General features: G+C 41.7%; 1 protein-coding gene across 1 annotated transcript in view; it reads left to right on the forward strand.

Moving 5' to 3' along the window:
- LOC140428391 (serine incorporator 1-like) overlaps positions 1-10,233 on the forward strand; it is a 60,403-nt gene extending 50,170 nt beyond the window's left edge. The window contains exons 7-10 of the mRNA XM_072514798.1: positions 1,236-1,326; positions 2,512-2,695; positions 7,092-7,322; positions 9,329-10,233. Of these exons, the coding sequence (XP_072370899.1) occupies positions 1,236-1,326; positions 2,512-2,695; positions 7,092-7,322; positions 9,329-9,467 (645 nt within the window). The 3' untranslated portion in view covers positions 9,468-10,233. The remainder of the gene's footprint in view (positions 1-1,235; positions 1,327-2,511; positions 2,696-7,091; positions 7,323-9,328) is intronic.
- Positions 10,234-12,583: the final 2,350 nt, after the last annotated feature.

A 12,583-nucleotide genomic window follows, 5' to 3' on the forward strand; every position in this document is an offset into this window, starting at 1 on the left:
ATATCTCAAAATATCCTGAGTGTAAATGAATTTTCAAACTGCTATCTTATGTTGAAGAAAACACCTTTTGATGTTAACTTCGTGTAAGCTGAATCAAACGTTAGAGAAAAATAAATTTTAGATTGGGCAATATGTCAAAATCTTTGGTATGAACTCCTTTTAGTGAAGTTTCAAAATCTACATTGGATTATAGCAAGTCTTTACTTAACTTTGACTCATTTAACATTTCACTTTAATGTCAGTAATAAGGAAGTGTCGGTATGTCTAAGTGACTCAGCTAGTTTCACATAAAAGTCATTTGCCATAGACTCCATCTTCTGCCTGTGCACAAAGCCTCTCCCACAGCACTTGTGCTCTTGCCCTCAGTTCTATCCCACCCCTGCTGCCACCTTGTCCCAGCATTGTCTCTTTGACCTGCCTCCATCCCCGCCGATGTTGCTGTCTGGCCTGCGTACACTCCCCCGGCATTACTCTCTGGCCTATTACCCCCACACACCGCCTTCACCTGATGTTGCTCTCCAACCTACCACCATGCCTGATTTTGCTCTCCTGATGAACCCATGATTCACTTAGTCATTTCATTTATTTGCAATTTTAAGGAACACAACCATTTAAATGACTCTCTGTATTTGAAAAGATTGAAGGAAGGCTAGTAAAGATCATATTTGGGAGCCTTAACCCAGTGACCCTATTTAACAAATTCATTTATATATTCCCTTTTATTTTTATTTGACTTCCCTTCAAGAATGAGTACATTTTTGACTTCTGTAGTATACAGTCTGTTATTGGAGTTGCCAATCTATTGCACCTCGAAAATTACACTTGCTGATAGACTAAAGCGGGAAGGAGAAGAAAGCAACTTGGAAAAAGAAGAATTTCTAGTTTCAGTGCATGGAAAGACAAAGCAACTTGGATTTTTATTTCCTCCATCTTAAATGTTCATGGTGTTTCTCTGCTTCTTTGCTAGTGGTAAACCTTTCATTGCCAGTTTCCAGTCAAATAATAGAATGACTCCGAAATTGTAGCTTGCTCTATATACTGAAAATAATCTTCATGCTGCCACGTGAATTGATGTGTTGCTGATTTTCCCCAGTCCACTGACTAATTTCTTCCACTATAGGATTTACTTGAATTCCAGAAACATTTTTACTCAAAATGTTTTATTATGTTGGGGTTCAAAATCTTTGTGCACTGTTAAAATATTTTTCTAAACTATATTGTTTTAACTTTTATAGGAAGCACAACCTCGGTCTGGTCTTCTTCAGTCGTCAGTCATCACATTGTATACTATGTATCTCACATGGTCTGCAATGTCTAATGAACCCGGTAAGCCCCCACATGCTTTACAAAATGATTTGGCTAAGGATAAAGTGCTATGGGGTGCTTTCAAACGATAAATGCAATATGAAAATTGCATTACTGGAGGGTCTCACTGGATCCTGCTGTCTCCGGAAACTGATGCAAATTCCAAGGGCAGGGTAATGAAGGGCCAATTGAGGAGGAACAGGGAACCCACTTGCTTCCAACAGTCCATTCAGCTCATTGTTAACTTGCCATTGAAGATGAGAATGCAATCTTCAAAGCTGAAATCGCCATACCCGAACAATTTGGTGCATATAAGGCATGGCTATTGGGTGCAAAGTGGGCAGAAGTTAAGTTTTAAAATTTCAAGTATCTTGGGAGCTGGGGGAGCCGAATACCCAATTATTATTTTTTTCCAATTAAGGGATAATTTGCCGTGGCCAATCCACCTAACCTGCACATCTTTGGGTGGGGGGGATGAAACCCACGCAGACACTGGGAGAATGTGCAAACTCCACATGGACAGTGACCCAGGGCCGGGATTCAAACTCGGGTTTTCAGCTCCCTAGTCCCAGGGCTAACCACTGTGCCACGTGCCGCCCTGGAGCTGGGGGGATCTTGCACCTCAACTTGCATTTGGCAATTTGACCACTTTTGTGTTCAGTGAAGCTACAACCCTCCGAGGTGCAGCGTACCTCCTCTCGTCTGCAAGGCAGGCCTAAACATGGTTGCTATTTGCCTTTGCAGCTTGCACTCTGCAGGCACGTCTTTACTGCCCTGCCCTGATGACCGTGCTTGGACACTATTTGGACACTGAGCTTGCCTCCAGCCCAATTAGGGCATTTACATTTGCAGACACCATTGAGTGAGCATGCAATTGCTGTGAAGTTCGGAATCTGGAAGTTATCTGGGTGTCGGGTTCCCAACTCCAGTTTGAAATGAATTTTTCATGTGGATAACCTACCAAATATATTGGGCCTGATTTTACTCAAGTGAATGGATGCCAATGGGTTGAAATTTGGCCCATTATTCCTATAGAAATATTTTGTAGCATCTTAATCAATGGCGCTCCTTGCTATTCAGCTTCTGCACTTTGTTTCATTAATCAGCTAAAAAAAACATTGCTCACTTAATTGCTCATGTAAATTAGTGTAATTGTAGGTCAAGACGGAGCAATATTTAAGCTAAGTTCCTGTGTTTTATTTTCAGACCGGCAATGCAATCCTAGTCTTTTGAACCTTATTAAGCAGTTGGCTGCACCTACATTGAGTCCAGCCAATCAGAGTGAATCTTTAGTAAATGTAACACCATCGCCTCAAATCTCAATGCAGTGGTGGGATGCACAGAGTATTGTTGGACTCGCCCTCTTCATTCTGTGTCTACTATATTCAAGGTATGATCTGAGGGGGGATGTTTAAGCCACATTATCATTAAAAATTGTTATATCTGACAGTTTTTCAATGTAAATATATTTTTCGTTCAGCTGTTTACTGGAATTGTAGTGGGTGTGTTTGCTGGAACTGGGTTGGATGGCTAATGCATCTGATCCATGACCTGAAGCAACCTGATTTCCCTATTCTTATAGAAGCGCATTTAACTTAAAACCTTTGGTTGTAGGGAGACCAGCTGTGTCAACACATGAAGGAAGGGTAATGTCACATTAAAAGAAATTGTGAAATTGTAAATGTATCAATATTAATCATGAAATAGGTGAGTCTGAACGATATATTGTTAGAAATATTATGGCAAAATTGCATTTGCTCCCAAAAACGAGCACAAAGATTGACCCCCATGTTTGAATGAGGCATGCTTAATGGCCTCATTGAACTGGCGAGCTGGAGACACCTAATGGGGCGGCACAGTGGTTAGCACTGCTGCCTCACAGCACCAGGGACCAGGGTTCATTTTGAGTTTGCACTTTCTTCCGTGACTGCGCGGGTTTCCTCCGGGTTGTCTGGTTTCCTCCCACGTTCCAAAGATGTGCAGGTTAGGTGGATTAGCCATGTTAAATTTTCCCTTGGTGTCCAAAGATATGCAGGTTAGGTGGGGTTGCAGGATAGGACGGGGAATGGGTCTAGCTAGTGTGCTCTTTGACGGTCGGTGCAGACTCAATGGGCCAAATGGCGGCCTCCTGCACTTTAGGAATTCTATGGGTATAGTCACCCCTCCTTTGACTTGAGTCTTGTAGCTTGTGGGCAGCCAACTTGAGAAGAGCCCTTAAATATCGGCTTCACCTACAAGCAGACCTTTGGTAAGTTCCTAGAGATGATTGATCAGGAGGGTAGAGGTGGCTGGCAGGGGAATTAGTAGGAGAGGTGGTTCAATCATCAAAACAAATCCCTAGAGGACACTATTTGTCGCATATGACCGATCAGAGAACATACTCTTCATCCTCACTCTCTTCTGCCCTACATCCCAACTCAAGTCAAAGGCCAACTCTAATTCTGTATGTTCTCACTTTTGTTAATCTCTTAAATGGAAACTAATTGATTGCCTTCTGGAATTGTGTGTGAATAACATTCATGGGTATATTTCTTGGGTGTTGGGTTTCGTGAGCCATAGAGAATCTGTACAGGGCTGTTGCATTCAAATTACTGGCAGAATATCAGGAAAAGAGCCACATTTAAATATTATAATTAAGGACTTGCTTTTGCGGATTGGATTACAGAGGTGTCCAAAACTCAACTTGATCAAAACTGAAACATGCATGCTGGTAGCATGTTCCCTGAATTTGTTGATTAAGGCTCCCCACCACCCTGACCCGCTCCACCCCGTTGTGGAATGGTTAAAACTTCCCCTTGTTGTGATAAATAAAATCTGTAGCTGTGGCATGTACTCTGGATATGGAGGGTTGAGTATCGAGTCTGGTACTGGAGCATTTTCCTGGATGGTGTTTCAGTTTCTTAAGTTGTTCCAACTGTATCTACCCATGCAAATTGTGACTATTCCATCCACCTTTGACTTGAGCCTTGTAGCTCATGGGAAACTTTGGAGATTGGGATGAACCATTCATTACAGATTTTCCAAATTTGTTAATGCGGCTGGCCCATTTAAGCTCCAGGTCAGATATTGATGATATATCATGGTTCTGTTCAAGGTCAAGCAGAGCTAGTTGGGTTTTTTTCTTGATGGCGATGGGGGTCTCATCCTTAAGTTATAAGAATGTTGCTTAGAACATGTCAGCTCATATGGATGCTACCCAGGTCCTGTTGTACACTGCCATGGAATGCTTCATTTTTGGAATGGCTGTGATTGGAGATGAACACTGGATCATTACCTACTCCTGACCTTGAGTAGGCCATTGATGAAACAGCTGAAGATTGTTGGACTGAGAAATTCCTGCAAAAATTTCCAGCACGCTGCAATCATTAACCTCTGACAACTACAACCATCCTCATTTTGAGTAAGGTATGACTCTGACTCTGGGGGATTTTCATTTTTCGAGACGGTGTCTTGATTCAGACCTAGTCAAATGCGTCCTTAATGTGTGCATTCCCGCTGCAGTAAGTAATTTTTAAACGTTTTCATTGGGATGTGAGTGTTGCTGGCAAGGCCAGCATTTATTGGTCATTACTCTTCAGGTGGTAATGAATGTCATCTTGAACCATTGCTGTGCACCTGCTCTAGGTATAGCCACAGGGCTGTTAGAGAGTCCCAGGCTTTTGACCCAGCAACAGTGAAGGACATACATAGATCATAGAACATACAGTGCAGAAGGAAGCCATTGGCCCATCGAGTCTGCACCAACCCAATTAAGCCCTCGCTTCCACCCTATCCCCATAACCCCTCCTAACCTTTTTGGTCACTAAGGGCAATATATCATGGCCAATCCACCTAACCTGCACGTCTTTGGACTGTGGGAGGAAACCAGTGCACCCGGAGGAAACCCACGCAGACAGTGGGAGAATGCGCAGACTCCGCATAGACAGGGGAATCAAACCTGGGACCCTGGTGCTGTGAAGCCACAGTGCTATCCACGTGTGCTACCATGCTGCCCATTGTAAAATATTGTAATTGGAATTGTAAAATATTTCCAAGTCCGGAAGTGTCTGGCTTGGATGGGAAATTTCATGTGGTGGTGTTCTCACACGTCTGCTGCCCTTGTCCTTCTGGGTGGTAGAAGTCACGAGCTTGGAAGGTGACGTCAAAGGAGCTTTGGTGAGTTCCTGCATCTTGTAAATGGTGCTCACTGTTGCCATTGTGCATCCGTTGGAAGAGGGAGTGAATGTTTAAAGTGGGGGATGGGGTGCCGACCAAGTGGACTATTTTGTCCTGAATGGTGTTGAGCCTCTTGAGTGTTACTGGATTATCGCTCATCCAGGCAAGTATTCCATCACTCTTGACATGTCCTTGTAGGTGGTGTGGGGAAGTAAGTTATTTGCCACAGATTTTGTAGCTTCTGATATGCTCGTGTAGCCACAGTTTCTATGTGGCTGATTGAATTCAGTTTCTGGTCAATGGTATGGTCATCTAGGATGTTCATGTGGAATTCAGCGATGGTAATGCTATTGAACGTCAAGGGAAAATGGTTAGATTCTCTCGTTGAAGATGATTCAAATCACTGGCGGAATATCAGGAAAAAAGCCTCATTTAAATATTATAATTAAATATTTGCTTTTGCGGAATGTATTACTGAGGTGTAATACACAAATGTGAACATCAAATGTTGTTCAGGTATTGCTGCATCTGGGCATGGACCACTTCAGTATCTGATAATATGATGGAGCGAAAGTCATTGGTGAAACAGCTGAAGCTGGGCTGAGGAACTCCTGCAGCAATGTCCTAGGACTGACACGATTGGCTTCCAACAAGCACAATCATCTTCCTTTGTATACTCGGTATGATTCCAATCAGTGGAATTCTCCCCCTGATTTCCATTGATTTCATTTTTGCTGAGGCTCCTTGATGCCACATTTGTCAAATGCTGCCTTGATGTCACCTTTGGAATTCACCTCTTTTGTTAATGTCTGGTCTTAAGCTATAACTAAGTTTGGAGCTGACCGGTGGATCCCAAATTGAGCATCAGTCAGCAGATTATTGCTTTATAAGTGTTGCTTGATAGCACTGTTGCAACACCTTCTATCACTGATAATGGAGTGTAGACAGATGAGGCAGTATTTAGCCAGATTGGGGTTGTCCTGCCTTTTGTGGACAGGGTATACCTAGGAAACTGTCCATTGTTGGGTAGGTGCAAGTGTTTTTTTAAATTTGTTCATGGTATGTGGGCGTCGCTGGTTGGGCCAGCATTTATGCCCAACCCTGAGGGCATTTAAGAGTCATCCACTTTGCTATAGATCGTGGATCCGGGGTCACATGTAGACCAGACCAGATAAAGGCCAGACCAGGTAAAGACAACAGTTTTACTCATCTAAAGACTATTAGAGAACTAGATGGTTTTTTAAATTGACAATGGTCATCTTTAGACTTTTAATTCCAGATTTCTTTTTAAATTGAATTCAAATTTAACCATCTGCCATGGTGAGATATTCTAACCTATGTCCTCAGAGCATGACTCTGGGTCTCTGGATTACATTGACATGTTGGGCTTCCTCGTCATTGAGGATGGGGATGTTTGTAGAGCCTCCTGCTTGGTTATTGATGCCTGGATATGGCAAGCCTGCAGAGCTTTGATCTAATCTGTTGATTGTAAGATTTCTAGGCTACTGTCGCAAGCTACTTCCAGTGTTTGGCAAGGATGTAGTCCTGTGTTGTAACTTCGCTGGTTTGGCCCTTCATTTTTAGGTATGCCTGATGCTGTTGTACTGAATACTGTAATTTTCTGTTTGCAGCATTCGTTCCTCGAACAACAGTCAGGTGAATAAGCTGACACTCTCTGGCAGTGAAACTGTCATGTTGGATGACTCCTTGGCTGGAGATGCTGCTGGTATTGAACAGGGAGATGGAGTACGAAGAGTCCATGACAATGAGCAGGATGCTGTTCAGTATAGCTATTCATTCTTCCATTTCATGCTTTTTCTGGCTTCACTGTACATTATGATGACTCTTACAAACTGGTACAGGTAAATAATTATTTTACAGCCAAGACTTATTTTCCAAGGGTGAATTATTCCTCATTATTAAATGCACTGTAATTTTATAAACTGAAAATAAATCTTTATTCTCTCAGTTTTTGGTGGGAATGCAGTACAAGGTTGCCAATAATTTTAGCACATGTGCTTCCTTTACTTTTTATATAAATTCTCACAGAATGCAAGCAATACTTCCTCTGTCTTAGTTGGTTTTGTCGAGAATGTCTGCACTCAATGTAATTTGAAATGTGATGGTGGACAAGCCTCCACTGAAATAACACCGGTATTTGGGGTTTATAATTTGAGAATAGAATAACTCCACAATTGCAGCCATAAAATAACTAACAAAGCAAAGCCCGCTACTTCTCGTAAGTCAAGTGGACATTTAGTGTCACTTGTGCTCAGCCACCTGAGTCCCCATACATTCTGATTCAAGGTAACATTTAATTCTGCTCCATTCTTCACTGCTGGTCTGTTTCCTGGAGCTGGCTGCTGTTACATCTCCTCATTTCTAACTATAAATTAATTATCTACATAAGAGAATACTTGAAAGGAGTGGCAGGGTAATGCAGTGGTGAGCACTGCTGCCTCACGGCCCCGTGGACACGGGTTCAATCCCGGCCCCGGGTCACTGTCCGTGTGGAATTTGCAGATTCTCCCCATGCCTGAGTGGGTCTCACCCCCACAACCCAAAAATGTGCAGGGGAGATGGATTGGCCATGCTAAAATTGCCCCTTAATTGGGGAAAAAGGAAAATATTTAAAAAGTTAAAGTTTTACAGGAAAGCGTTTGGGGAAAGCGATGGGGTGTCAGACTTACTGAATAACTTGATCAAGGGATCAGCATAGTCACAATGAATGAATGGCCACCTTCTGTGCTTCTATCTATTCTACAAATTAACGCTTGGAGACCACAATAGGAAAACAGATAATCTCATATTGGTGTACTAGGTAGGAGATTCTGTGCCATCGTTATGATCAAGACACATTGGGCATGATTTTCCAGCCCTTCCTGCCAGTGGGATCTTCCGGTCCCACTGAAGTTGACAGCCACCCCCGCCACAGTGGGTTCCCAGGTGGGACAGGTGAGCCACACAAAATACCGTAGACATCAGCAGGACTTGGAGATGCAGCCAGTGGTAGTGACCTTAAACTCCATTTTATTACTTGTTTTCTGCCTCCCCATAATCCTTGATTCCCTTGTCAAACAAAAATATGTCTAACTCGGCCTTGAATGTATTCAATGATCCAGTCTCCATTGCTCTTTGGAGAAGAGAATTCCAAACTGACAAACTCCAAACTGACGACCCTCGGAGAGAAGAAATTCCTCCTCCATCTCTGTCTGAAATGGGTGACCCCTTAGTTTTAACCTGTGACCCCTAGTTCTAGATTCCTCCTGTGGGAGGAAACATTGACCCTGTCAAGCCCCCTCAGAATCTTATTCCTTTCAATAAGATCACCCCTCACTCTTTTAAAATTCTACTCCAGGTGCGGTTTCACCAATGCTCTGTACATTTGTAGGAAGACTTCCTCCTCCTTGTAATAAAGGCTAACATTCCATTTGCCTTCCTAATTACTTGGCGTACGTGTATGCTAACTTTTTGTCATTCATGAATAAGGACACCCAGCTCCCTCTACTGCAACATTCTTCAGTCTCTCCATTTAAATAATGTTGTGCTTTTTTATTCTGCACATTTTCCCGTATTATACTCCAGCTGCCAATTTTTTTTACCTACTCAGTTAACCTATTGATATCCAATTGCAGACACTTTTTGTATCTTATTCCCAACTTGCTTTACCACTTATCTTTCTATCATCAGCAAATTTGGCTTAAATGCAGATAGTCTGTGCTACAATCCCAAACTATTGTTATCTGAAATCTTGTGAATATGCAAAATGGAAATGTTCTTGTGATGACATCCTTTTTGTTCAGTTTGGGAATGATTGTAAACCTCATTATCAACTTTTTATTTTTAATTATTTGTTTTCCCTCTACAGCCCTGATGCTGATTACAAGACAATAACGAGCAAATGGCCAGCTGTGTGGGTGAAAATCACTTCAAGTTGGGTCTGCCTTCTGTTGTACGTCTGGACATTGGCGGCCCCTCTTGTTCTCACTAACCGTGACTTTGACTAGAGTGTTGCATTCTTGTTTGACCATGATTGCTGAATTAAACAAAGTCCAACTAATCTGAAACCAAATGGTATAGCTAGTGATTTTTTTTTTTTTTAAAGCATTGCATACCGCAAAACATTTATTGGGCCTATTGCACTGAATCATTGTATAAAACAAAAAACAATGTTTTTAGCCGAAATAATATCACCTCGAGATGAATATGCACTTTGCTGCATCCTATTGAAAGCTATAAGAATGGGGAGGTTGCTGGGGGGATGGGAGGTCATGTTCAATTTTGAAATTCTTAATTTAGGTTATCTCTCATAGTTTGTAAGGCAGTTTTGATTAGAAGCTCTACAGTTTCCCAAATCTTTTAATGCTGCTTTTCAGAGGCTTGCTGTTCTGTGTTAATGCTCCATTTGGCATTTTTAAATTGAAGATTTTAATAATGTATCATCAAGAATTGTGCATTATATAAATCATATGGATGTTATGGTTAATAAACATGTAATTCTTCTGTACTTTTAAGATCTAAAAATAAATAAATAACATTAGTGATTTGTACCTAATTTAACTTGTTTTGTATGTCTAGTAGGGATCATTATGAATGGAAATAGACCAACGACAAGAGTGAGCAAACTTTTTCATGCATGTTCAAATGAAGCTTCGTCCAAATAATCTTGTCTGTAAAGAGTTTATATTAAAAAAGACAGAAAAGATGAATGCTAAATTATCCTAACCGAACTTGTATTGAGCATTTAGCACTATTAAACTACTGGAGAATGTGTTATTGTGTTTGGCATTTTCTCTCTTTTTCCCCTAAAGTTAATAACTGAAAGCATTCTCATCCATGATGGGAAAGCTTGTTGAATGCTATTGGTAATGCAAACTGGCAAAAAAAAGCATTGAGACAAATATTTGTTTTTACTTGGAATACTTAATTTTGTAAGAGTAGCCTGATCTAGGAAGATTAAGCGAAAAAGTATAATTTTTTGCCTATCCCACGCACATTTTGAGGGGAGGGGTTAAAAAAGGGGAGTTGCCCTTTGGGAGAACCCTTTTCCCTGGCTACAGAAAGAGATGTTCAAGTCAATCAACCTCATTTTTATTTCATTATTCTTGATTGCAATACTGCTTTGTTTACCCATGGTTGGATCCAAGGTGCTGCACAAATAGATGGTTGCCAGGTCAGGAAGAAAGAGAATAAAGGGATGAATAAAAGCTTGGTAAAGAAATTGGCGCAGCAGAATTGTGGACAAATAAGTGTGGAGGATGGAAAATATAGAAAGGAGACAACTCATTTTCTCTCCCTGGGCTCCATGTTAGTTCATACTTCTAGTTCATACGGTAGCATAGTGGTTAGCACAGTTGCTTCGGAGCTCCAGGGTCCCAGGTTCGATTCCCGGCTGGGTCACTGTCTGTGCGGAGTCTGCACGTTCTCCCCGTGTCTGCGTGGGTTTCCTCCCACAGTCCAAAGATGTGCGGGTTAGGTGGATTGGCCATGCTAAATTGCCCTTAGTGTCCGAAAAATGTTAAGTGGGGGTTACGGGGATAGGGTAGATACGTGGGCTTCAGTAGGGTGTTCTTTGTAAGGGCCGGTGCAGACTCGATGGGCCGAATGGCCTCCTTCTGCACTGTAAATTCTATGACTTCTGTGGTTCTCTGGTGCTCGATTCACATCTCTTTAAGGGCAACTAGGGATCAGCAGAAATTCCAACCTTGCCACTGATGCCCACATGAATGAATAATAGAGAACATTGACGGCCATGCTTTCGGGTGCCTTGGTGCTAAGCTCTGGAATTCTGACCCTAAATCTCATTGTCTCTCAGGATTTTGGTCATCAGTCCTGCTATTCCCTCCTGTGACATGCTTCTTGGCATGTGTTACTTTGTTAAATGCACAAATTAAATAAGTTGTATATCAGTGGTATTGGTTTGCATTGTACCATAGTTTATGCACTGTATTTAAAGTGTATAGAACAATAGTGTAGCAAACTATATTCCTGCCAATCTGCACAGGTGTGCATCCACGCAGCAGCCTGAAAAGGACCATGCAAGAAAATTTAGTTACCGCATGCTATTTTTAAAACTTGATCTTGCTTCGTGCCAATCATGGGCTGTCATGAGTAAAAAATTTTGAATACGTACATATGTTAAGCTGATGAATTCCTGCAGAATTAACAATAATTTAGAGGGAGCTGCTGAGTTCCATTGCATTAATTTTTTAAAGAATATTTTTACTGGGTTTTGTACATGGTATATTTGCAGATGTACACACAAAGAAATCAAAAAGAAATAACAAAAACACTACCTAACTAAAAAACCAAGGGGTGTAAAATAAAAACGGGACGTGTATATACAGAGAAGCAACAAAGAGAAAATTTTCATTACACATGCTATTGGGGGTGGGGGGGATTCTCTCTTTTCCCCCACCCCCCCTTTCTGATTTTTATTTAAAAATACATACAGAACAGGCAAAGCAAAGCTGGGTGGGAGGGGCATCAGGGTGGTGCCCCTGGTGTTACTTGCTTCTCCCAGTGGTTTTCTTTTTGTTTTTGTGCGTTTGCCTCTGCCTCGGCCGTCTGTCGTTTCTTCCTCCTGTACCTTCTTACTCTGTTGCCCTGCTGTGTTTGTTGTGGTCGTTTTCGTTTCCCGCGCTCTCCGTCCAGTTTGTGTTCCCTCCTCTTTCCTCCCCTCTGGCAGCCCTCTATTATTCTCCTCCCATTGTCCTTCCTTCCCTGCCCCACTCTTCTCCCCCCGCCTCCCTCACTCCCTGTTCCTCCCTCCCTTCCATCTGTTTTCTCATGTCTTGGCTACTTTCCTCTGGCTCTTGGCTACTTGATTATCTATTTGTTTGTTCGTTGGCCACAAACCTTTCCATTGCGTTAATACCAATTGTGGAGTGTTTTTCTCTGAACTCTTGAATCTTCATAATCTGGATTAAATAACTCAATTTCAACTAATTTAGAGTATCACAAATTCTTGTGTTTCTTTAAATAAAGGATATTCATTGACTTTGCCCTGGCATAATTTAATATCATGGATTTATGTTTGCAATTAATTGCATTGTTGAGTCTTTTGCATGTACCACAAGTACGGTAGAAACAGATTTCTACGTGCAGTACTTTGTAAAATTAA

This window comes from Scyliorhinus torazame, chromosome 8, assembly GCF_047496885.1.
Source record: "Scyliorhinus torazame isolate Kashiwa2021f chromosome 8, sScyTor2.1, whole genome shotgun sequence".
Lineage (NCBI taxonomy): Eukaryota > Metazoa > Chordata > Chondrichthyes > Carcharhiniformes > Scyliorhinidae > Scyliorhinus > Scyliorhinus torazame.